The sequence below is a fragment of the Anabrus simplex genome, chromosome 2, assembly GCF_040414725.1.
Source record: "Anabrus simplex isolate iqAnaSimp1 chromosome 2, ASM4041472v1, whole genome shotgun sequence".
Classification (NCBI taxonomy): Eukaryota; Metazoa; Arthropoda; class Insecta; order Orthoptera; family Tettigoniidae; genus Anabrus; species Anabrus simplex.
This window is the reverse complement of record NC_090266.1, coordinates 737,036,930-737,062,626: the sequence shown is the minus strand read 5'-3', so window position 1 is coordinate 737,062,626 and position 25,697 is coordinate 737,036,930. Positions and strand designations below refer to the sequence as shown.

General features: G+C 40.6%; 1 protein-coding gene across 3 annotated transcripts in view; it reads left to right on the top strand.

The window, feature by feature from the left end:
* Positions 1-25,697, top strand: part of DNAlig1 (DNA ligase 1) — a 719,906-nt gene that overhangs the window by 372,422 nt on the left and 321,787 nt on the right. For all 3 annotated transcript variants that reach the window (XM_068225852.1, XM_068225851.1, XM_068225853.1), the window contains one exon: positions 11,363-11,535. In XM_068225852.1, the coding sequence (XP_068081953.1) occupies positions 11,363-11,535 (173 nt within the window). The remainder of the gene's footprint in view (positions 1-11,362; positions 11,536-25,697) is intronic.

Sequence of the window (25,697 nt, the reverse complement as noted above, 5' to 3'; positions counted from 1 at the left end):
ACCCGCCGACTTACCTCTACCTTTCTGCCGTATCCCTCCCTGGCAGTTCACAACTTCTTCTTCTTCTTCCTCTTCCGCTGCTCTTTCAGCATTCTCTTCCACTATTCTCACGTCTTCCTGCAATTCTTCCTCTCTCTCTCTCACCTGCTGTGATAGCGTTTCCTGTTCGTTCCGTAGTTCACTGACCTCCACAAGTTTGCTTTCAATTTGTTCATTTCTACTAATCTGTTCCCTCATATCTTCCCCAACTGCATTGCAAATCTTGTCCAATCTTTCCTCGACTACCTCATAAATTTCGTCCCGATTACTAGAAATTTTATCACTTAACAGTACGATATTGCTACTGTCCTCTGTACATATTCCCTTGACTTTCTCGGTCTGAATATGAAAATCGCTCCGATTCAACTTCATTTCACCTTCAATTTCAACACATTCTTCATTTGACTTACTTTCTAACTTACATGTTGACTTAGATGTTTGATTATTTATCTCTAATATCTTAGAATCTATTTTACTAATGGTCACATTAAAATTTTCTTTATAACTGGAAATTAATTCTTCCATCTGTCTATTCCTATTTTCGATACTTCTATTAAACATTTCTTCCATTTTGCTACAACTACTAATCACTTCTTCCATTTGTTTATTATTATTTTCATTACTAGTATCAATCTTTTCTTCCATCTTACTGCAGCTACCAATCACTTCTTCCATTTGTTTCTTATCATTTTCACCAGTACTACTAATAAAAAATTCTTTAATTTCTTTATTATCATTATCAGTCTTTTCCTTACACTTTTCGAAACTACTATTCTTTATTTCTTCTGTCCCTTTCTTACAGTCTTCAATAATCTCGGTTATTTTGGCCATCAGCAAATTAAATTGTTGTAAATTCATTACCCCGGAGAATTTCTTTTGAGTTTCAGTGTGCTTTCCAACTTCTGCACTTTCCTGAATTATCTCAGAACCTTCCATCGTATTCACCTGCTCCCTACTCTGAATTTCACCTCGGATGTCCGCAGAAGCAATGACCTCGTCGTCACATGACTTGTTATTGTCTTCCTTGTCCATCTTTGGTTCACTAGTGATAGTACGCGATCTCAAATTAATTTCCCTCTTCAAATCCCTTGACATATCCCCAAAATACAAATATATATCACAAAATTACACTCCTGAAATTTACCGGTAATACTTCCGTTGGCTTTAATTGTGCATACTCTTCCCAGAATGAACCTATGATATGCTGTCATTCAGACCAAGTTCTGAATTTATTCGAGTCCCACGTTGCGTCGACACATTGAGAACTTCCTAAGTCGCTGACTAAATTTACAAACATATAAATCTGCATTTAATTTGAAAAATCTGGATTTTGAAATGGAAATCTGAATATCTGCATTTAAAATGGAAATTATAAAAATTAACATTCCTTAAATAAAATACACACTCGTCGAACCTTGTACTCACACTTACTTGTTACCTGCTTACTTACACATACGTTATTTGAAGGGCGCCAGCTGTCACTCAGTACAACAATAATACAATGAGACTCTTGACTATCTCTAGGGTGTGGGGTAATAAGCTTACTTTTGACAACATACCATATAAGTTCTGGGAAAAGGAGATTGGCGTTCGGTTTCACCATTAATTTTGAGGTTAAGATATTTTACTGTCAATGAAATGAAACTATGAATTCGTTTGATAGAACCATATATATTCTTTAAAAAATATATCAAAAATAGTGAGTCTTGTTGCGATAAAACAGATGAGAATATGAAATTATGACATTGCAACTGAAAGAAACTAGGCATGAATTTGAATTCTTCTTGAACGGACATTTAACAATTTATATGAAATATTTCCCTCACTGATTCACTTGACTGTACCTTCAACACTTTTAGTGTAATTACGACGTATTCCATTGATCTGGTGTTTACTGTAGATGTGTCACGCCTAACTTGGTGATACATCCTTGTGGCTGCTTCTTCTCCATATCATCTGACTTCTTTGTAAGTCAATATGGTATGACCTCTTGGCAGGTCCAGGGTTGCCCTCTCTGACTCCTTGGTAAGCCTTGCGTCCGCGTCTTCCACTAAGTGACGGACCAACCATTTGGTCTCACTCTCTCAATGACCAATAATGGCTCACTGAGTCTTCTCCATCTCTCGTTCACACTGGTTGACTGGCCAACTAAGGCCTCTTGATCTAGTAGACTACTTCACTGTACTGCATCCGTATAAGTAATGACTGACGCTACAATATGGAGCTACCTTATATAGACGTTGGTTGACACAACTACGTAATCTCCAGAAATAACAATGACATACTCCCACCTACGCGACAGATATTACATCCAGTGGTAAAATAGCCCCGCGGCGACTAACTCACTGAGCGCATATCTAAATAAATACAATGCCGTAGCCATGGCTTGGCGATGACTTGGCAGAATCGCCACTAATCTTGCACAATGTCCCAACGTCACCTCCAATCTCTGATATATACAACAATTCTCACTGTACAGGTATTGAGTGTTATCCTACACATACGTATATATGTATACATCTAAGTACAATCTTGCAAGCAACAGGCAATTGCAAAATCGAATTGAATAAAACGGATAATTACAATAATAGTAACAATATCACAGATAAAATAATAATAATACTGACATAATAATAATAATAATAATAATAATAATAAAATACAGATAAAATCATACAATAATAAAAATACAGATATCATCTTGTAACAGGATTTGAACCGCTACAACGTGAGCAAAATTGGTGGACTCAGGATATCTTATTCATAATTTGGAAGTAACGGACATGAAAGTAGCGAGAATGATTGCTGGTACAAACAGGCGGGAACAGTGGCAGGAGAGTATTCGGAATGAGGAGATAATGGCTAATTTAGGAATGAACTCGATGGATGAAGCTGTACGCATAAACCGGCTTCGGTGGTGTGGTCATGTGACATGAATAGAGGAGGATAGGTTACCGAGGAGAATAATGGCCTCTGTTATGGAGGGTAAGAGAAGTAGAGGTAGACCAAGACATCGATGGTTAGACTCAGTTTCTTACTATTTAAAAATAAGAGGTATAGAACTAAATGAGGCCACAGCACTAGTTGCAAATAGGGGATTGTGGCAACGTTTAGTAAATTCACAGAGCTTTGCAGACTGAACCCTGAAATGCATAACAGTCTATAATGATAATGTATGTATGTATAATGTCAAAGCAGTAGTCAGATTTGTTGGCATGGTTAATTTCTTCCGTAAAGTCGTCCCCAATTTTGCTGAACGGGCAGCTCCGTTCGTAGAGGGGAAGCTTCCACGGTGTGTAGCATTATTTTATTTATTTTCTGGGTTGAACCGTGTTGTTGTTGTCTGTAGATCACGTACAGTTTGCCGACGTTTTGAATACATTGCAGCATTCTTTGTCGAGGCGACTGAAATTCACCTACTCGATCCGAGGTGATCAGTCTCCCAGACAGCAGTCGCACTACAAGAGTGGTCCTGACCTTGGTCTTTTATATCCTAGCCTTTCTGGCTGTCTCGTGAGAATTCTGGAAGTTTGTGTCACAGCCAGCTCCTTAAGGACCAATCAATTGAAAGTACGGACTTATTAGTAAGTTTTCATGTGACTTCACTTTTCACCAAGGTGCCGCTAACAGAAGTATATCCGCTGTTAGACCAGAAACTTCCAGAAGACCTGTCAACACTAGCTAAAGAATGCCTAAAAGCGACTTATTTCTACTTCAACAGGGAGTACTACGAACAGACAGAAGGGGCTGCAATGGGCTTGCCGCTCTCTCCAATCATAGCAAACATGTATATGAAAAACTTCGAACAGAAAGCCGTAGCCACATCTACCCTGAAACCAAAATGTTTTCTCCATTATTTGGATGATACGTTCATGATCTTGCCTCATGGGAGTGATAACCTATAGCTATTTCTCGACCGTCTCTACTCTATTCACGCACATATCCAGTTCACCAGGGAAATCGAAGAAAATGGAAAACTACTGTTCCTGGATGTCCTAGTAAAACGCAACATCAATGGGTCTCTGAGTCACGCAGTATACAGGAAACCCACACACACAGACAGGTACCTGCACGCCTCGTCTCATCACCACTCATCACAAAAGCAGGCTGTCCTCACATCCCTGAATAATAGGGCCATAGCGATATCAGACGCAGAACACCTCGAAGAAGAGAAAGAACACCTCATGAGAGCCCTCGGGTAAAGTGGCTACTCACTCAGTAACATCCACTGAGTCTTTAGAAAATCAGAAGAGAACTAAGAAAAGGCCGCTATAGGAGAAAAAACGGGAAAGGAGAACTGACCCGCCCAAATACAGTGATACTGCCATACATTAAAAACACTACAGACAGGATTGGGAAGATACTGGACAAATACGACATATAAATCATCTATAAGCCTTACCGGAAGCTAGCCTGTTATCTACCACCAGTAAAAGACAAAATAGAACTACAGGCTCCAGGAGTATATCACATTAAATGTAGCTGCGGAGCGTGTTATGTTGGTGAAACAAAACGTCTGATCTTCACCGGCCTAAAAGAACATATCCTTCACACCAAGAATCAAAACACAGATATTTCAGTGGTACCCAAGCATTCCTACGAAACAAGGCACGGAATGTCATTTGACAAGACCAAGATCCTAGCAGCTATACCTTGGAATCTGGAAAAAAAAAAATCCGCGAGGCTATCGAAATCAAAAATCATCCGAACAATATGAATTTAGAAGAAGGATATAAAATCAGTAATTCTTGGATGCCTATCATTCATAGTTTAAGACATACAGACCACAACATTAACACGCAGGCCGATACTCCAATTACATAACAGCTCAGGCAAACCCCACTACCTGGCTGCGTCACATACCTTCCAGAATTCTCACGAGTCAGCCAGAAAGTCCAGGATATAAAAGACCAAGGTCAGGACCACCCTCGTAGTTTGACTGCTGCCTGGGAGACTGATTACCTCGGATCGAGTAGGGGTACTTCAGTCGCCTTGACAAAGAATACTGTAATGTATTCAAAACATCGGCAAACTGTACATGATGTACAGACGACGACGACAACAACAACAATAACATGGTTCAACCTGGAAAGTAAACTAAATAGGGCATCTCCATTAAATTCCTTGAGAAGAAAGGATGCCAAATTTGTGTGGGGTGATGCCCAACGTAAAGCCTTTTATGACTTGAAATCTGCTTTATGTAATGCTCCTTCAAACTGATGCCTCTTCCACAGGTATATCTGGTGTTCTCCTTCGGGAATTTGAAGAGGGGCATCGTCCCATTTCTTGTGCTTCTCGTGCTCTGAATCCTGTTGAACGAAACTATTCCATTTATGAATTGGAGGCCTTAGGTGGTGTCTTTTCCTTAGAATGGTTCGGAATGTACATTGAACATCTCCCTTTTGATCTTGAAACTGATAATCAGACATTGAGTTGGATACTGGCCAAGTCAAGAAGGACCAGTCGTTGCGATGTGAGGCCGTACATCCCACCTCCTATGCGATGCTATCAATGCCAGCGATTCGGACATATGGTATCTCGTTCAAATCCATCTGTATGTGGTACATGTGGACGAGTAGCTCACGGCGCAGACAAGTGCACAACTCCGTACAAGTGCACTAACTGCTCTGGTTTTCGTTCTCCTCAGAATCGGAATTGTCCGCCGTATCTGAGTGAAATGAAGATCCAGGAGATCAAGACCCTGGATGGTCTTTCCTACCAGGAAGCGCGCCGTAAGTTTAATTCCACGAACACACCTGCCCATACACTCGACTATAGCATGATAGCTCAGAGTCTCCCAGGTTCGTCCTTCACGACTTCGTTACCCGTAAAGGTCGCTGCACCCAAGGCGACTGTTGCTCCTCAGAGCAACGTCGCAAAGAGTAAAAGCTTGAAGGGGGGGACTACTCCACCTTCGACCAACCAGAAGTCTGTGCCGGCTGGCAGTTCCAAGCCGGCACAGCAACGGGGGAAGGCTAAGTCTCCCCCCCCCCCTAAGAGGTCTGCGAAAGCCGTACCCCAGCCGGCGGTGGCGGCATTGTCGACCAGGGCTGGGAAACCAACTCCCAGCCCGTCTAAACTAGAAAAGAAGGCGGCAAAGAAGAGCGCCCTTACCGGGCGCTTTCGCACTTACCCTGGGAGGGAGATATCATGCCGTCCATCTGGAGGGTATGAGTCTGCACCAGCAGGTATCCTGCTCCGAAACCTGCTTGCTCACCTTGTAGGGAAACTTTCCGCCCCCGAAAAGCGTCAAAGTTCTAGACATCATCCCCGCCGTCTGTCAATGATGGGATGGACGTTGCGCTGTCATCTACATCTACAGATAGAGATGTTGATACTGTTAAGGCTTACAAGCATTTTGTCGCTCATAACCTAACACTCCTTTCATAGTCCACAATATGGCACTGTTACAGTGGAATTGTAATGGTTATGACAGGCATCTATTGAGCTACGTCAGCTCGTTAGTGATTACGCAGTGAGTATAGTCTATATTCAGGAGACAAACTTCAGACCAGGTCATCATACGGTCTTGAGAAATTTCAGACTATACTCAACGGAACGATATTATGCCCACCGGGCATCTGGTGGCGCGAGTATTTTTGTCTATTCTGATATTTATAGCAAAAAGGTTACTCTAAGGACCCCACTGGCGGTTGTTGTGGTTCGGATACCTCTGCCTGTCATAGCAACAATGTGTAACCTTTTGTTTTCCACCAGGCCAGCCTCTTAACATAAATGATGTCACTGATCTTATAGGTCAGCTTCCACCTCCCTTCTTCTTATTGGGCGATTTTAACGCCCATCGCCCCATATGGGGCTCCGAGATATGTTGCCCCCGGGGACAAGAGCTGGAAAGATTAGTAACAGAGCTGGATTTATGTATTTTGAACACAGGGAACCAACTCGCTTTAGTGTATGTTACGGCACATATTCTCGCATGGACGTAAGTCTATGCAGCCGAAGTTGGTTCCGCTGTTTCGGTGGAATACACACGATGATCTCTGTGACAGTGACTATTTTCCCATCATCGTTACTTTGTTGAAACAAAAATCCGTTGAGGCTCTCCCTCGATGGATTCTTAAACATGCTGATTGGCCAAAGTACACATCACTAGCTGTCTTTCCGGTGGACCGTAGGCGAGGAAATAACTTACATCACCCAAGTTATACTTGCTGCTGCTGAGGAGTCCGTTCCGCCCTTCTCCGGGAGTCCTCGCCGAAAACTTGTTTCTTGGTGGAATGAAGAAATAGCAGCAGCTATCAAAGAATGCCGACGAGCTCATAAACATTACCGTAGGCAGCCTACTGTGGCCAACTTGGTAACATTTAAACAACTCTGCGCTACGGCGCGAGTTGTTATTCACCAAAGTAAGAAAGCTTTGTGGGAGAGATATGTCGTCTATGACGTCACAAACTCCATCATCTCAAGTGTGGACTAAACTTTGACGTATTTCGGGTATCCAAGAATCATCTTCTGTACTGGGAATTTCCATTGCAGGCAATATCGTCACTGAACCTCTCTCGATTGCTAACCATGTGTCTAGCTCCAGGAATTACCATCATGATTTCTTCGTTCTGAAGCGGGAAGCAGAACGTCATCACCTCAGTTTTGCCACTCAAGCTTCAGAGAACTATAACGTGCCCTTTACGGAGTGGGAACTCCGCAGTGGCTTCGCGCATTGCAAAGACACGTCTCCTGGACCAGACATCATCCATAACCATATGTTGAAACACCTTACTGAGGACAGTTTTCTATATCTCCTTTGTGTGTTCTACCGAATCTGGATAGAGGGTGAGTTTTTGTCTAAGTTGCGAGAGGGCATAGTCATTCCTGTCCTCAAGCCTGACAAAGATCCTAGGTATGCAGGAAGTTACATACCGGCTTGTCTTACAAACTGCCTCTGTAAGCTATTTGAGAGGATGGTAAATCGCCGACTTGTGTGGTGTCTAGAGAAACAAGGAATCTTTTCTGAGTACCTGTGTGGTTTTCGTGCCGCTCGATTGACCACTGACCACTTGGTATGCCTGGAGAACTCTATCCAGGATGCGTTTCTCTGCAAACAGCATTTGGTAGCTGTTTTCTTTGACTTAGAGAAGGCATAGACACTATATGGCGATATGGTATCCTTTCAGTCCCGCATCAATGGAGATGCAGAAATCACTTGCCGGTATTAATTGCAAATTTTTTTGTCCCTCTATCTATTCTGTGTCCAAGTAGGGAGGACATATTCGCAATACCACGTTCAGTAAAATGGAGTCTCGCTGGGATCGGTTCTTAGTGTCACTCTGTTCGCGATTGCCATATACTGTACTGTCTCTGCTGCTGGTTCAGCAGTAATACCGTCGCTATATGTGGATGATTTTGCTCTGCACTATAGCTCGCGTAATATGGCAGTCGCAGGGCGACAATTACAGCAAGCTATTAGGAGAGTGGAACAGTGGGCCTTAAAACATGGCTTTCGGTTTTCCACCACAAAGTCCTCTGTTGTCCACTTTAGTCAGCTCCATACTCTTCTTCCACAACCTGAGCTTCATTTAGGAAATGTCACTCTTCCAGTTGTTGACACTTACCGATTTCTTGGGCTCCTATTCTATAGCAAAAATTATCGCGGGAGCCACATGTGCGGCAGTTGAAAGTGCAATGCACTAAGAAGCTGATTATCATGAAGTTTCTTAGCAGCTGTAATTGGGGTGCTGACCGTACGGTGCTCCTACGATTCTATATGGCACATATTTTATCCCGGTTAGACTATGGCAGTGCAGCATATGGCTCAGCAAGACCATGCGTTCTTGAGGAATCTGAACGGCACCCACCACAGCAGGGTTAGGTTGGCGATAGGAGTTTTCGTACAAGCCCTATTGCCAGCCTGCTCGCTGAGTCTGGTGTGCCGCCTCTACACCAGAGGCGCCAGCAACTCCTACTTTCGTATGCTGCAAATTTGCGACAGATGCCATTTCATCCAAGCTATCCTTGCAATCCTTGCATGTTCAACAATGGCAACCGTTTGCTGTACGTTGTTTGTCCTCGAGCAATGCGGCTGGTTGGAATACGCTCGGATAGCAATTGCAGATTGTTTCACGTACCTTCCGTTCCTTGCCTTGTCGGACAACCGAGAGGGGTACCTCCGTGGGTAGTACGGCGACCTGAAATAATCCTGGATCTGCACACTGGCCCGAAGGAAAACACGGACCCTCCAACTTATCGCAGGCTTTTCCTGTCCATTGTTGGCCGATATCCAGTTCAGTCGTCGTCCACACGGATGGTTCGAGGAGAGAAACGAAGGTGGGCTGTGCGTTCGTTGTCCAAAATGATAGGTGTCTTTTTGCTCTCCTGGAAACCTGCAGTGTGTACACAGCAGAGCTCTATGCTATCTGTGAAACTCTGCGGTACGCACTGTCTGATGAGTGCCGACACTTTCTTCTGTGTACTGACTCCTTGAGCTCGCTACAGTCTATTGATACTTGTTTCCCTCGACACCCTCTGGTGCAGCAGGTCCAGGACCTGCTGGCCGGGTGTTCGGATGCCGGGATCAGAATCACGTTTATGTGGCTCCCAAGCCACGTGGGTGTAGAGGGAAATGAACTAGCAGCCAGGCTGCCAAGGGGGCAGTTACACTGCCTCCGTTGCCTTTCAGGGTTCTAGCAAGTGATATTCGCACTCAGCTGAGACGTCTTATGTCCCATTGGGAGATGGAGTGGCAGGCCATTCCACTTCCAAATAAGCTGAGAGCGATCAGAGGAACAACGAAGGTATGGAAGACTTCCCTTCGGGCTTTGCGGAGGGAAGCAGTGGTATTATGTCGTCTTCGGATCGGCCACGGTATCCAGACTCACTCTCATCTGTTGAAAGGAGAACCCCCTCTGGTGTGTACTTGCGGCGATCATCTTACCGTGGTACACATCTTTACGGAGTGCATGGACCTGGTCGATCTGCGCCGTAGTCTTAACCTCCCGAGTACAATCTCCCTTATCTTGCAAGATGACGAGCAGTCAGCAGACCTCGTCATCCACCTTATGAGGGATAGTGGTCTGTTTTATCGTGTGTAATGTTGTCCTAGTGTATTTGTGTCAATTGCGCTTTTATCTCATTGACTTCATTTTAGTTTGTGTTGCTTATTTTAATGTGTTATTTTAACGTCCAACGTAAATTATGTATATATATCTGTACTACCAGGCAATGCCTTATTCCTTTTTTGCCTGTCTTTTATTTTATTTTATTAGAAAGTAAGGCATTGCGAATTAGATCCACTGATTGTTTTAATTTCATTCTCGTTTTTTTCATCACCATTTTTTAACTCTAGTCGGTGGATACATTTTAAAATTTTAACTATCATAGATCATGTCATCCATCTCGTTCCATTAGGGGCCAATGACCTTCGATGTTAGGCCCCTTAAAACAACAAGCATCATCATCATCAGTGTTATTTCCCATGGGGTTTGCCTCCAGTAACTTGGTATCACTTGATGCATGCTAGTATTTCCTCTGCCCTGCATCAGAAGTGTTTTTGGTGGGGGAGCAAGGTGGAACTGGCTTCTGTGTCAAGTTTAAGTATTTCTGATTTCCCTCGTTGTTTCCTTTATATGGCACGATTGTCTGAAAACGCATCAACTTCCACTTAATACTGTATTTGTATCATGTGGTGCCTATTTGCCTTAAGCGTTGTATTCTGGAAGTTCAATTATGTTGAGGTATCGTTGGTTAGCCTCTTTGACATGAAAGAAAAGCCCTTGGCAAATTACATCCAGTTTCAAGTTTTGAGATACCATAACTTGATTTTTGAATTGATGGATTTTGTTTTGAGTTTTCCTTGTAATGTTAATTTTGAAAAAAATAATATATTAGTAGATCAAGGGATCGCCATTGATTTTTCCTAAAATCTGCAACCTGCGTATCCCCATGGCCCTGGTGAGGTTCCCACACCTGCTCTCCACATCCTATAGACGTCACGTTGCCCAATCTGATGTTCATTTGTTTATACTTAATGCAGTTTATCTGATGTTTTGGTTTGTGCTAAAGGTGTTTAAGTGCTATGTAATTTAAGCCTCCCTTTTTCTTTACTATGTGTCGTGTAACCACTGGAAGACGGTTACATTTGCTTTTGTTTTTAGGGTCCATTATGAGAAGCGAAATTTCTTTCATTGCTCTGAAAAATAGATGGCATATGTGTGTATAAGATCCAATTTGTGAATGCTCTTATTTGCCCTACCCAGTGTTTTTTTGGCACTTTTATACTTTTTGATGTAGTATGTTACTGCTTAGATTCTTTGATGTGTATTAAATATTTATTTAGGATGAATGTAATGTTTATCCTTTATTGTTTCAGAATACCATACTTTGCTCTGGCAAAAACTATGTATTGTATTGAGCAAGAGTCATCACGGTTAAAAATTACAGAGATATTGGCCAACTTTTTCCGGTCAGCAATTATTTTAAGTCGTGATGACTTATTACCAAGCGTGTACTTGTGCTTGAATAAGCTTGCCCCAGCTTATGAAGGTATGTTTTTGCAATTCATTAATTTTCACTGTTTAGAATATGGTAAAGTATGTTTTGAAATAAAGTAAAAGTCAGTTTTAATGAGTATCATCTGTAGCTGAGAACCATTGTACCATAATCCGATGCCACCCACCTTCATCAGAGGGTCTGCCTTACAAGGGCTGCAATCGGCTAGAAATTGCCACATGAAATAATAATAATAATAATAATAATAATAATAATAATAATAATAATAATAATAATGGCGGCAGGCATAATTGGCAGTCATACAAGTTTTAGTGAAAAATGGAAGGGTATGTATAGGTTTTTTAAGGCAGGAGGAGGTTCCAAGAAGGACATTCCAGGAATAATGAATGAACAAGGGGAGTGTGTATGTGAGGATCTTCAAAAGGCAGAAGTATTCAGTCAGCAGTATGTAAAGATTGTTGGTTACAAGGATAATGTCCAGATAGAGGAGGAGGAGACTAAGGTTAAAAAATTATTAAAATTTAAATATGATAACAATGACATTTCAATAAGGTACAAAAGTTGAAAACTAGAAAAGCGGATGAAATTGGTAAGATTTCTGGGGATATACTAAAGACAGTGGGTTGGGATATAGTACGATATCTGATGTACTTATTTGATTATTCTTTGGTTGGAGGAGCTATACCAGATGAATGGAGAGTTGCTATAGTAGCCCCTGTGTATAAAGGAAAAGGTGATAGACATAAAGCTGAAAATTACAGGCCAGTAAGTTTGACATGCATTGTATGAAAGTTTTGGGAAGGCATTCTTTCTGATTATATTAGACATGTTTGTGAAATTAATAACTGGTTCAATAGAAGGCAGTTTGGTTTTTAGGAAAGTTTATTCCACTGAAGCTCAATTTGTAGGATTCCAGCAAGATATAGCAGATATCTTGGATTCAGGAGGTCAAATGGACTGTATCGCGATTGACCTGTCTAAAGCATTATATAGGGTGGATCATGGGAGACTACTGGCAAAAATGAGTGCAATTGGACTAGACAAAAGAGTGACTGAATGGGTTGTTATATTTCTAGAAAATAGATCTCAGAGAATTAGAGCAGGTGAAGCTCTATCTGACCCTGTAATAATTAAAAGGGAAATTCCTCAAGGTAGTATTATCAGACCTTTATGTTTTCTTATATATATAAATTATATGAGTAAAGGAGTGGAATCAGAGGTAAGGCTTCTTGTGGATGATGTTATTCTGTATAGAGTAATAAATAAGTTACAAGATTGTGATCACCTGCAACGTGACCTCGAAAATGTTGTGAGATGGACAGCAGGCAATGGTATGTTGATAAACGGGGTTAAAAGTCAGGTTGTGAGTTTCACGAATCGGTAAAGTCCTCCCAATTTTAATTACTGCGTTGATGAGGTGAAAGTAGCTTTTGGGGTTCATTGTAAGTCCATAGGTGTTAATATAAGGAAAGATCTTCATTGAGGTAATCACATAAATGAGATTGTAAATAAAGGGTACAGATCTCTGCACATGGTTATGATGGTGTTTAGGTGTTGTAGTAAGGATGTAAAGGAGAGGGCATATAAGTCTCTGATAAGACCCCAACTAGAGTATGGTTCCAATGTATGGGACCCTCACCAGGATTACCTGATTCAAGAACCTGGAAAACTTCCAAGGAAAAGCAGCTTGATTTGTTCTGGGTGATTTCCGACAAAAGAGTAGCATTACAAAAATGTTGCAAAGTTTGGGCTGGGATGAATTGGGAGAAAGAAGAGGAGCTGCTCGACTAAGTGGTATGTTCAAAAACAATAAAGGCCATCTTTAATCCACCTATTCAATACATATATTTCCACTTATAGTGGTTACATAAACATACTATCAGTTAAATGGGACATGTTTAGCCCTCAATTCAGGGCATCTTCAGCCTAAAAACAATCTTCAAGGGTATACCTTATATTAATATCGAAGCTAAAAGTTTAGCCAGTTACTAAAATTCACTATATAAAATTGTAAGAAATGATACATTATACAAACATGTTGATGGAAACGCTGTCAATGATTAAACCATAAAAATATTTTGTCAGGGACTAAAACTTATTCTGTTACAAAATTTCCAATTAAAGTGGTTCATTAATATATTTTTTTCGTAGTTAAAAATAAATGTGATAGAAAGGAACGCCTTAAATGTAGGACTATTAGGCAGTACCATATGGCTGATAAAGCAGACATGGGGCAGTTTCTAAAAAGTAACTATGATCGGTGGAAAACGGTAAATAAAAATGTAAACAGACATAGGAAGGGGAGTTATGGATTGGAATAACTTACTTCCAGATGCAGATCAGTATTGATTGATTGATAAATCTTTTGCCACTAGCACTTGCATTTTCCATGTGAAATCGTATCGTACCAGATCTCACTCAACAAGGTGATAGTACTTCCAGATGCAGATCAGTATTTATTGATTGATTGATTGATTGATTGATTGATTGATTGATTGATTGATTGATTGATTGATTGATTGATAAATCTTTTGCCACTAGCACTGGCATTTTCCATGTGAAATCACGGACTCTTATTTTGACATCTAGGGATCCCTACAACGTTCAATGAATTGGAATTAGCAGTAGGTAACTTGCAAACAGTTTTCATCGTATCGTACCAGATCCCACTCATCAAAGTGATACTGCTTCCAGAGTCTAGCAATGCACAGACAGGTTCCTTATTTATCTCTAAACATAAGTAAGGTAATTTACAAGAAGGTATGGCAGAAATACCATGAGAGTGCAGAAAATGGACACTAGGTTCAGGCTAGGACCAATCATCAGTTTCAGAATTAGGTAAATCATCCTTCGATGTACAGTTATGACAAAGAAGAAGCCATCCCTTGGGGTTTACCATCAGAAATGTCAGTTAGTCATTTAGAATTACTATTGCCTGGAGGTCCAGACCCTGTAGTATTACGTGGGCACTGCCTAGAGAAGTGCCTGTTTGACCCACAGTATCGGCAAGAAGTAGTGGTGGAAGAGACCCTACCCATGGCAGGTTTTGTATTGCCTAAGGCCCCAACCTTAGGACAGTTCTGCTGGGAATGATCAGTGGAGCCACAATTAAAACACGTATGAGAATTACGCGGTTTGGAAGTAGTTGAAGGGTAGGTTTTAGTATCCTGAGGAGAAGATATGCTCATAGGAGTTGGGACTAATGCAACGCGTAGCTGGTCGCCATATCGAACACCTTCTGCAGAAACAGCGACAGCTTCCAACTGAGCGAAAGTTGCTTGTCGCGGTGAAAGAGCGAGATATGACCTGTAGTTTGGGGCGAGACCTTCAATAATGCTGGCAACCATTTTAGACTCAGAATAGTGGAGCATGAAAATCCTAGCATGGAGCTTAATGTCCTGAATATATTCAGATAACGACTCATTCAAATGCTGCTCTCTGAAATAGTACTTCTGTGCTAATGAAGGCAAGGCACGAGAAGGAATGAAAAATTCAAGCACATGTGCGTGAAACTGATCTACAGTCCATCTTTTCAAAATGGCTGTATTGATATGCTCAGAAAGAGCCCCAGATACCTGTGGAGGCCACTGCGTAGCCTACTTGGAGCCACCGGCAGTGCTAATGCACCGTGAGAGACTTTGTGTCATTACCAAAAAATTGATGCCTGCTTGGCTGTCAGATGATACAGATGTTGATTCCCATAGGGTTCCCTCCATGGTATGCACTAGCCATGCATCTTGGTGGGTGTGCTGTGTACCAACTGATGAGCCCAACTTAGCACACGGGCTGGCAACCAGGGATGAGTTAGCTGGAAAATTTATAATGTCCAATAAGAGACCGGATTCTTGACCGATGGGCGAAATACTTTAGTGAACTGTTGAATGTGGCTGCAGAGGCTGTGAGATTGGAAGAAGAGGATGGGCAGCCTTGGCAGGATCCTAGCCTAGATTGAAAACCAGTGCCTGTACCATCTGTAGAAGAAGTGAGGACGGCAGTTAAGTACTTGAAGAATAATAAGGCTCCAGAAAATGATAACATTTCAGCTGAAATGATTAAATACGGGGGTGAACAGTTGACGCAACTTGTTCACCAACTAATTGTGGAAGTTTGGGAAACAGAACAAATGCCAGAGCACTGGAGCTTAGCAATTATTTGTGTAATTCATAAGAGGAAAGATAAAGCAAATTGTGAAAATTATAGAGGTATATCTTTGCTTAGTGTGGTTTATAAGGTCTTAGCCAAGGTTTTGTCTATGAGACTCACTCCACTGGTTGAGCAGATACTAGGAGACTACCAAAGTGGCTTTCGGCAGGGTAGATCAACAACAGATCACATCTTCACTGTCAGGCAAATAATGGAGAAATGCTATGAATATAATGTGGATGTGCATCAGCTGTTTGTAGATTTTCGGCAGGCTTATGATAGTGTGATGAGAAGGAAACTATATCAAACAATGATGGACATGGAGTTCCCAACTAAATTGATAAGACTGGTACAAATGACCCTAATAGGTACTAAATGCATGGTTAAAATAGAAGGAAATCTTACTAAAGAATTTGAAGTAAACCAAGGTTTGCGGCAAGGGGATGTGTTATCTACCCTGCTCTTCAATGTGGTTTTGGAGCGTGTGATGAGAAAGGTGGAGGTCAGTAATCCAGGCGGTACGCTGTTCAACCCTGTAACTCAGAATCTGGCTTATGCTGATGATGTTGATATGCTGTCTAGAAGATTGAAGGACCTAGGGGAAGGACTGGATAGATTAGAAAAGGAAGGAGGTGAAATGGGGCTAAGAGTGAATAATGCCAAAACTCATTACCTGTTTGCATCTAGGAGGACCGTAGTAAGGGAAGACAAGTGCATAAAATTAAATGGGATTAACTACGAGAGATGTGAAAAGTTTAAGTATATAGGAGTACTGGTGACAAAAGATAATGACATGAAAGAGGAAATGAAAGCGAGGATTGCTGCGGGCAATAGGGCTTACTTAGCTTTATTGAAAGTGTTTAGATCACGCAGCCTGGTAGAAGATTAAAGTTGACAGTCTATCGAACAGTATTACGACCAGTGGTAACTTATGGCTCTGAAACATGGACAGTGACCAAAGTAGATGAAGAACTGTTGAACAGATGGGAGAGAAAAATACTGAGAAAGATTTTTAGCCCAGTGAAGGAAGGGGAATTGTGGAGAATAAGGAAAAACAAGGAATTGGAAGAACTCTGGACATCCAAGTATCGTAACCGAAATAAAAAGCAACAGATTAAGGTGGTTGGGACATGTGGAGAGAATGCCAGATAATAGGGCTGTCAAGAAGATCTATAAGGGAAATCCAGGTGGTAGAAGATGGAAAGGAAGACCCCGGAAAAGATGGCTGGATGATGTGGAGGAGGATTTAAGAAAGATGGGAATAAGAAGATGGAGGAGGTGTGCAGAAGATCGTGAAGATTGGGCTGCAATCGTCAGAGAGGCCAAGGCCCTACAAGGGCTGTAGCGCCGAGGAGTAAGTAAGTAATAACGGACCATTTATATTGGTATTCCATTCAGAAGTTAGAAATTTATTCTGTGTTGAGTGATGGAGTGAAGGGTAGCAAATATTTTTTGTGTGATAGCCTACGTATCGATTAGGAACATAATTGTGTGAAGTTGACTAGCCTGATGCATTTTTGTGTAGCCCAGTTATGGATACTGGAAAAATTGTGATGTCACTTACTAATGAAGACAAAATTAACATCCAGGAAGTGGACAGGCATCTTTCAATGGTGGCGCGTATGTTGAAACTCGCACCTTCGAGTTTCGACTCGAGTGGATTGAAGTCTTGTCGCATTCGAGATGGTGGTCAAAGTAATCCTTTCACGCATGGCCGAGTTTAACCTCCAAATAATTCGTGGTCGAAAAGTGTGACCAGAAAACAATGTTTAATGACTCACCGGTCCGAAATATAAGGCTTCAGCTGACACTTGTTTTACAAAGAGTGTGATCTGAAAATAATCCTCTGATACTTGTATGGGCCCGAGGCAAATGTTTTTATAATTGTTGTTGGGTGTTTCACACACGATTATTTAATATGCCCCACTGAAAAAAGGTTTTCATATTTGTTCTCTCGTATTATTCATGCCTTTTAATACTCTCATACTTAGAAGTGGTAGATAGCCTAATCTTTGATTGTACCCATACATACACGATGGAAAACACACGCATGTCAGAGAAGGACAAAAAAATAGCTTATCAAGTGTTTACATATCCCTGTTTGATAGTTCTGATTCGTGAATTCAGTACTACATTTTCTCGCTCAACACATTCTGTTTTCTTGTCCCCTGCAGAAACATCCTACGAGAATTTACTGAATAAACTAACCTCTGATATCAGTCATCCACTCTGCACTTAATTTCAGTACATTTCATTTAAATTAAGCGATCGTTTACTTCAGCCTTTATTTCTAACGAGTTAACTACTGTTAATGGCAACATTATTCATGCAATTAAAATACGGAAACATGTTCTCTTTCATTTACGATTTGTGTTTACTGAATGCCAGTCAAGTATTACTAATCGACTCAGACATCCCCTTCGAGTTCAGATGTCGACGGAGCTCGCTAGTGCAAGTAGCGCGAAAACTATACCAAAGATGATCAGTCACATTCAATATAATCACTGCAGTGCATAAATATCAATTACAGAAGAAAAAAAGCGTGCTAAATCGCTCATAATAACAAATCCATCAGTGATAGGGTTCTTGCTGTAACCGAAGGATAATACACAGTTTAATATAGGAATTTTCAAGGGACAGAAACAAAGCTGTCTTACAAGGAAGGGCTTTCTATATGCCGTACTCGCTATAGCAGATTTCTACTGTATATATTTGCTTTAATCTAAAAACTTTTTTAAAAAGTATGGCCATCCAATTAATTGAGACATGCTCCTTTATTAAAGTGTAATGTTAACCCTCGGACACTCGCGCAAAGAATAGATGCAGCGTTATTCGTGCGGGCTACATATGTAGCCCAAACTGAATTTCAATCTGAATCACTCGTACGCGCTATTTTTAGGTTTCTGTGGTAATAATATCTTAAATAGTAGTATATATTAATATTCTAGCTAATTTTGAAGACCATATGTAGGTTTTTGTTTTGTTGAGAAGAGGAAATAGAAGCCCGTGAAGAAAAATTTGATTGTTTCTGACACTAAGGGAAATCTACCACAGGAACAAAAATAAAAGAATCACAGCTTTTAAATGTATTTATATACATACCCAAACACTTAAATTAGAACATATTTGCATGGTAAATAAATAAAAGCGACATCAGGTAAAAAGCTCTTTTAGAGTTTCCGTTCGCATTTTAAGGAATTTTAGCAATCTATCAAAGCATGTATTTGTGTAGTATTGGTAAATTTTGCATCATGATCACGTTCAAACTTGTCTCTTAATTCACCTATATGTTGCTGTGGTTATCATTTGTATTATATTGCTTCCCATAAAAAGTTCTAACCAATCAAGCTCAGTTTTCAAGGTACGAGCAATTCCCTTATTGCCAGGAAAGTGCATGATAATATTATTTGCTCATGCTCGCAAATTAGTACATGGATGATCCCTTAGTTGCTTGAAATTGTCCTTGGCAGTGAACCATCTTGAATTATTGCTGCCGGTATCTGCATCGCCATTTGTCGCTGGACTCTCGGGCGGGGTACCTTCCTCGCTGCTTGTACCTTCTTCAGATTCAGTTTAGTGTTTTTCATGTGTATGTATATCCTGTTCATTATCGTCCTCTCCACTGCTAACAATACTATCACTACTTTCACGTAACCACTGACCGGTTTGAAAGTCATCTACTTGGCCGCCTGCGCGGCGACGTTTCCTGCTCGGTCATTGTGAGCACTGAAACAGTAATGCTCGCGCGGGCTACTATTTTAGCCCAGATCACTTCTAATCCATCTGGCGCCTAAATGGCGCGCCTTGTCAAGCCCGAAATACACTCGCTAGTTATTTGCAACATTGGCAGGCAGCTATAGAGCGTATCAACTTTCCTATCAACGGATATACTCTGCACTACAACAAAATATATGACTGGGCTACACCTGTAGCCCGCGCGAGTATTCGAGGGTTAAAATAGGCTATGTTGCTAGATTTTGACCTATTTATTATGTGTTGAAAACATTAAAATATGGTAGTATTTTGTCTGATGTGCCGCAAAAGTCTTATTCATGTGTCACCTAATGGCTCACGTGTCATAGGTACGCCATCCCTAGAATAATCTATGATTTTAACAGTGAAGTATGTTGCACCAGTCGTATGAAAGTTAAAATTCCATTGAAATAAAGCATAAGTGAGCTGATAGTTGATGCTTATTAAGCCCAAGTACCAGTCCAGCTCAGGGAGTTAAAAGTACAGTAAGGTGGTATTTTGTTCACCACAACTCTTACTGTATCTAATCTGAACAGTGACTTAACAGGGATTTCACAATAAGAGGAATTAAAAATAGAATTCATACTAACTCTGAATGTCACTATCCATTAATTTCTTGCTTTAATCTTTTCACACGTTACCAAGGAAGGTGGTTGTGTGGTTAGGGGAGCGTAGCTGTGAGCTTGCATTCGGTAGATAATGGGTTCAGACTCCATTGTCGGCAGCCCTGAAGACGGTTCTCTATGATTTCTTATTTTCACACTAGGCAAATGCTGGGGGTGTACTTTAATTAAGGCCATGGCTGCTTCTTTCCTATTCGTAGCTCCTTCCTATCCCATCATAGCCATAAGACGTATCTGTGTCGATGCAACATAAAACAACTTGTAAAAAAAAATATTCACACATTCGTATAAGCTTTCAACTTCTTTCTCCATTAACAAACATTTTTGGTACTTTTTTCCTTCTCTGAGTCAATTTTTATTAATATCCAGTCAGTTCCTCTGACCTTCTTGGATTTTCTTGCTCTGTGGGAACTCCGGTTTAGTGGCATTTTAAGAGAATCCTTGTAATTTCTTCATCCCAAAGGAGCCTTGGATTTCACTGTTAGGGGTTCAGTCTCTAGCTCTGACTACTGTGCAAATAGAGTGTTGAAAATGCAGTGAAAATTGTCACTGACATCAACCTAAGATACTGAGATGATGAGGCCATATGGTATGTTGTTGTTGTTGTTATGTGTTTGGCCCTCTAAGGAGCACATGGGACCATTAGATAGCATTGGCCGCCACCTCCCCTCTCCTCCTCCACTTCCTCCATGGACCTGTCATCTTTCTTGTGTCCAAATGGTTTCTGGAGTTTCATATTTCTTGCCAGCTTTTCCTTGGGTGTGAATATGTGTGAGTTGATTTTTTGTCTATCAGTAGTCTCTGTAGTTGCCAATGGGTTAATATTAACTTCTGTGACACCCTTTTGGGTGTCTACTAGCCAGCATACTTTGGTTTCTGAGGTTCCATTGATGATGAGGAAGATTTTCTTGGTAAATTGCAAGCCATCCACTCATGCTTCATGTCCATAGAATTTCATACTTCTTTTCCGATCGAATGAAGTGAATCGCTCTGTTAGTGAATAAACCAATTCTAAGCTTTTGCACATCCAGATACAATCTTGGACCTTTGGTCCAAGTATTTTCCTCAGCATCTGCCATTCCATATTTTTCAATGTCTTTGATGTTGATGTGACAATCAGTACTTATGGATATAAAAATATTTATATTCATCAGTTGCAGTTGATGTGTTTGTTGCGTAGAGTGCTTCTAGGAGAATGACTGTGTGGTTGTGACTGAGTTGGGCTTTGGTGGAAACTGATTTCTTGTTGTAGGTCTTTCAAGTGATTGTGTAGGCTTTACGTCATTTTTCTTAGTGGATTTGGTTTACTATTCTCTCATTGCCAGTGTTTCCGATAATTTCACCCAAGCATTTGGAGTGATTAACTTGTATGATTTTGCTGGGTTTGGTCGTAAGTGATCCCAAGTTTGGGTTCTTGCAGCCATGTTTCCTCATAAGAAATTTGAAAGTTGGTTTTGATGGCCATCTTGTGAAGCTTCTCAGTGACTTGTCTATGTAATTGTTGCTAGACTGTCAGCAAAGGCCAGGCATTTTAAATTGATATACTTGCCTTTTGTTCCCATATTCATTTCTGGTATTTCATTCTCCCACCATGTGTTAATGATCTTATCTAGTACCACATTGAGCAGATGTTGGGAGAGCACATCACCTTGTCTTACTCCTGTTTTAATTACAAAAGGTTCGGAGACAGACTCTTCCCTGCTTGATGTTCTGGTCCCCCAGATTTCAGAAGTTTCGGAGTCAGACTCTTCCCTGGTTGATATTTTGGTCCTCCAGAATCCAAATCACTGGGTTTCCTTTGCTCTGATTGGCTCAGGCCGCAGGTAGTTGCTCTATCGCTTGTGTTCTCATCATGCTAAGTTCGTGGTTGATTTTTAGCTGGAGCCTTAAGCCTGAGGCAGGTGAGTCACTGATTTATTGATTCACTCTTATGAGAAGGGTTGATACTTCATATGGTTAGCTGGTGTCTAACCGTGACATTTGTTTGCAACAAAGACCAACCGTTCAGCCTGTGACTCTAGCCTGATATTGGATGAGAAATTGGCTGCTTCTAGCTCAGGGTACAGGCACCATTGGTGGCTGTCCACTCCGGATCAGACACAGCCATTAAAAACTATCTGTCCCCTAAGGAACAGGTACCTTTTACTCTCATCAGTCTCAAGTATTGAACTGGTTCTTCCACTACCTACACTGTACTATAGTCCATCTTCCCCTCCTTAGATGCCATTGAGGTTTTAGTTATTCACTGTGATCATGGGCATTTAATATTTATGTCTTCTGGATAGAGGGTGTCCCCGCATTATAATGCTCCCAGGAGTAGGGCTACCTGTTTGTCTGCAGGTACTATTGAGTATTGAGACCTGCCCTGCGTAAGTGCAGAGGGGTGCTGCCTGTCTGCCATCTTAGGGCGCGTTCTGTAAGGGTCAGGTTCCGATAAGCTGTAGGATTCTTCTTCTTATTCTTCTGCTCTTTTTGTGATGTTATGGAGGTTTGTACAATTATGATGCCGATACGACTGTAGAGTTGACTCATTCAGTGTAACTGAGTGAATTCAGTTATATTCATTAAGGTATCCAAATGAGGATGGATAGTTTTGACCAAGTCTTAAATAGTTCATTTTTCTTATTTCCAAGAGAGTCTTTTATGTGAAAACATGTTAAAAGAAAGAGTTATTGCTAATTGTGGTTTTTAACATTCTATGAAATTATACATTTTCAGACCAACTGCATTAGAAACGAATAACATTATGAGTATTAGAAAGAAAAGAATTATCTTACGCCCTGTGCTGGCTGACCTATATTTTTATTATCATAGCCCCCTCCTTGCTTCACTTCTGTGGGCTCCCACTCATAACATGCAGCACCTTCATGCATCGTCTTCCTACTTTGGGTCGTGCAGGAGGATTACCATATTAGAAAATGAAAAAACCTGGGAGTTAGCAAACTGTTAAGTTGACAAATGGTGTAATTTATATCGAGTGGTTTATTTCACATATTTTTTGCTGGTTTGGGCTTTACTTTTAGAAAATCAGTTTTAGAGATCATGTTGTTATAGTACTGTACACATGTTAAATTTTTCATGTTGTACAGTAGAATTAACAACCATTTTACATTTTCAATTGTAATCTTATTTCCCTTTTCTATCCACTGAAAATTTAGAAGAGAAAATATTCTGGTGGGCTGAATGGCGCTGGCTTTCTATACCAAACTTTGCAGGTCCAATCCTGGCTCAGTCCTATGGTATTTGGAGGCTCAAATACGTCAGCCTCGTGTCTGTAGATTTACTGGCACATAAAAGAACCTCCTCTGGGAGTAAATTCTGGCACCTCGGCATCTCCAAAACCTGTAGAAGTGGTTAGTAGGATGTAAAGCCAATAACATTAATTAATTAGAAAATATTTTCTCTACAGGTGTGTTATGTGTAGGTATGGCAAAGTAGTACTCTACCACTCTTAACAATTCAACACAATCAACATTACCGTACTGAACATGTACTGGTGCCATTTCTCTGGAACACTTTTCCCTACTAATGTTCCACAGTTCATCTTGTAGCAAGTTCTTAGAGCACTTCTTTCATCAAAAAATACAGTCGTCAATAATAATATCAACACCCTTTAAATATATCACACTTTTTTTTACTCTGGCTCTTTTTTTCAATAGTTAACCAGTTAAATACAAACCAGAACTGAGTGGCACCTTCAGTGCAGTCAACGTTAAACTTAATTCAGGAGAGACTCACTAGAAGGGGACAGACATGGTAGCAAATGTACTCATCAAATTGATAAAAATAAAATAAGAAGTGTGAAGAATTAGATTGAAGCCGAGATGACTGTAGGTAATTGTATCGACTGCCAGGTATCAAAACAAATATATGGTGAATATATGAAATACCTATAAATATGAAGACCTAAATAGGAACAAAGCACCTGGAATTGATGACATTCCCTCTGAATTACTGGCTGCCGTAGAAGAAACCAGCATGGCAAGATTATTCCATTTATTGTTAAAGATGTATGAGACAGGAGAAATGCCATCTGATTTTTGGCAGAAGGTTGTTATACTTATTCCCAAGAAAGCCGGTGCTCACAAGTGTGAAAGCTAGCACACATATCAGTTTAGTCTCTCAGGCATGACAAATTTTATCACTTATTATTTAGAGAAGAATGGAAAGACAAGTTGAAACTGAGTTCGAAAAAAATCAATTTGGCTTCAAAACAAATGTAAGAACATGTGAAACAATCCTCACTTTACGTCTGATCTTAGTGGATTGAATTAAGGACAAGCCCACATACATGGTATACATGGTATTCGTAGATCTTGAAAAGGCATTTGATAATGTTGATTGGCCCAAGTTATTTGAGATTCTGAAGGTGATCGCATCAGATACCAAGAATGAAGAATTATCTAGAATCTATATAAAAATAGGTCTGCAGTGATAAGACTCGAGGGCCTTGAAAAAGAAGCAGCAATCCAGAAGGGTGTGAGGCAAGGTTGCAGTTTGTCCTCCCTCTTTTTTCATTGTTAATTTAGAACAGACAGTGAAGGAAATCAAAGAGGAATTTGGGAAGGGAATCACAATCCAAGGTGAGGTAATCAAACCCTGAGATTTGCTGCAGAAAATCTGGAGAAATTGCTGAATGGTATGAACAGAGTCTTGGGGAAGGAGTACAAGATGAAAATAAATAAGTCCAAAATAAAAGTAATGGAGTGCAGTGGAACGAAATTAGGTGCTTTGACTTCATCAGTGTTACCAGGCAAAATCAAAATCGAAGTAACAACCTGTCATTACAATATAAGGCAGTACTGTAACTGCCAATGATTCGGACACATGGTATCTCGTTTGCATCGGTCTGTGGTACAGGTACACTAATTGGCCTGGTCTTCATTCTCCTCAAGATATAAACTTCTTGTCTATCTTGGTGAGAAGACGATCCACAAGATTAAGACTCTGGATGGTCTTTCATATCAGAAAGTGTGCCATAAGTTTAATTAATTGAATACACCTGCCTTGCACTTATGCATTATCCAGGGCATTCATAAAGTCATCGGACTCGAATATTGAAAAATCGTAGTTGAAGTATTTGACTGAATAAGTTGGCAAGCTTGGTTATGAGATGATGTCAGACATGGCAGAACCAGTTGTAATGTTGTTAGAACAGTGCATTTGTTTCTTGCGCAGAGTGAGACGTGAAAGCAAATTATCTTGTGATAATTTGTTTATAGTCAGCTTCAATATGGACCAACCATGAGAATTGTCTCTTGCAATGAGACGTGAAAGGTCAAACGGGTAACAATGCATTTTACGCACACAATGAGTCACCTTATTGGAGGCTTATTTTGAGAGCAAAAGTTATGAGAGATACGTGGAAGAATGGAGACATTGATTTCCTGGTGAACCCTTGCCAGGTAAATCTTCTTTGTATGATATTGTACGCAGGTTTCGTGGTAAGCGCTCCATGGATGATAGAGAACAATGTGAAAAACCTAAATTAATTACAGAAACTATCCTTAACTATACTTGGCAGTGCATTGAGAGATCTCGGTGGAAATCTGTAAGACGTTCGTCACAAGAAATTGGAGCATCAATTGGGTCCATACAAAAAGTGCTCAAAGTGGTGAAGCTACGTTCCTATCGAGTCGACTGTCCAGGAGCTGAACCCACCTAATTTAGAGGAAC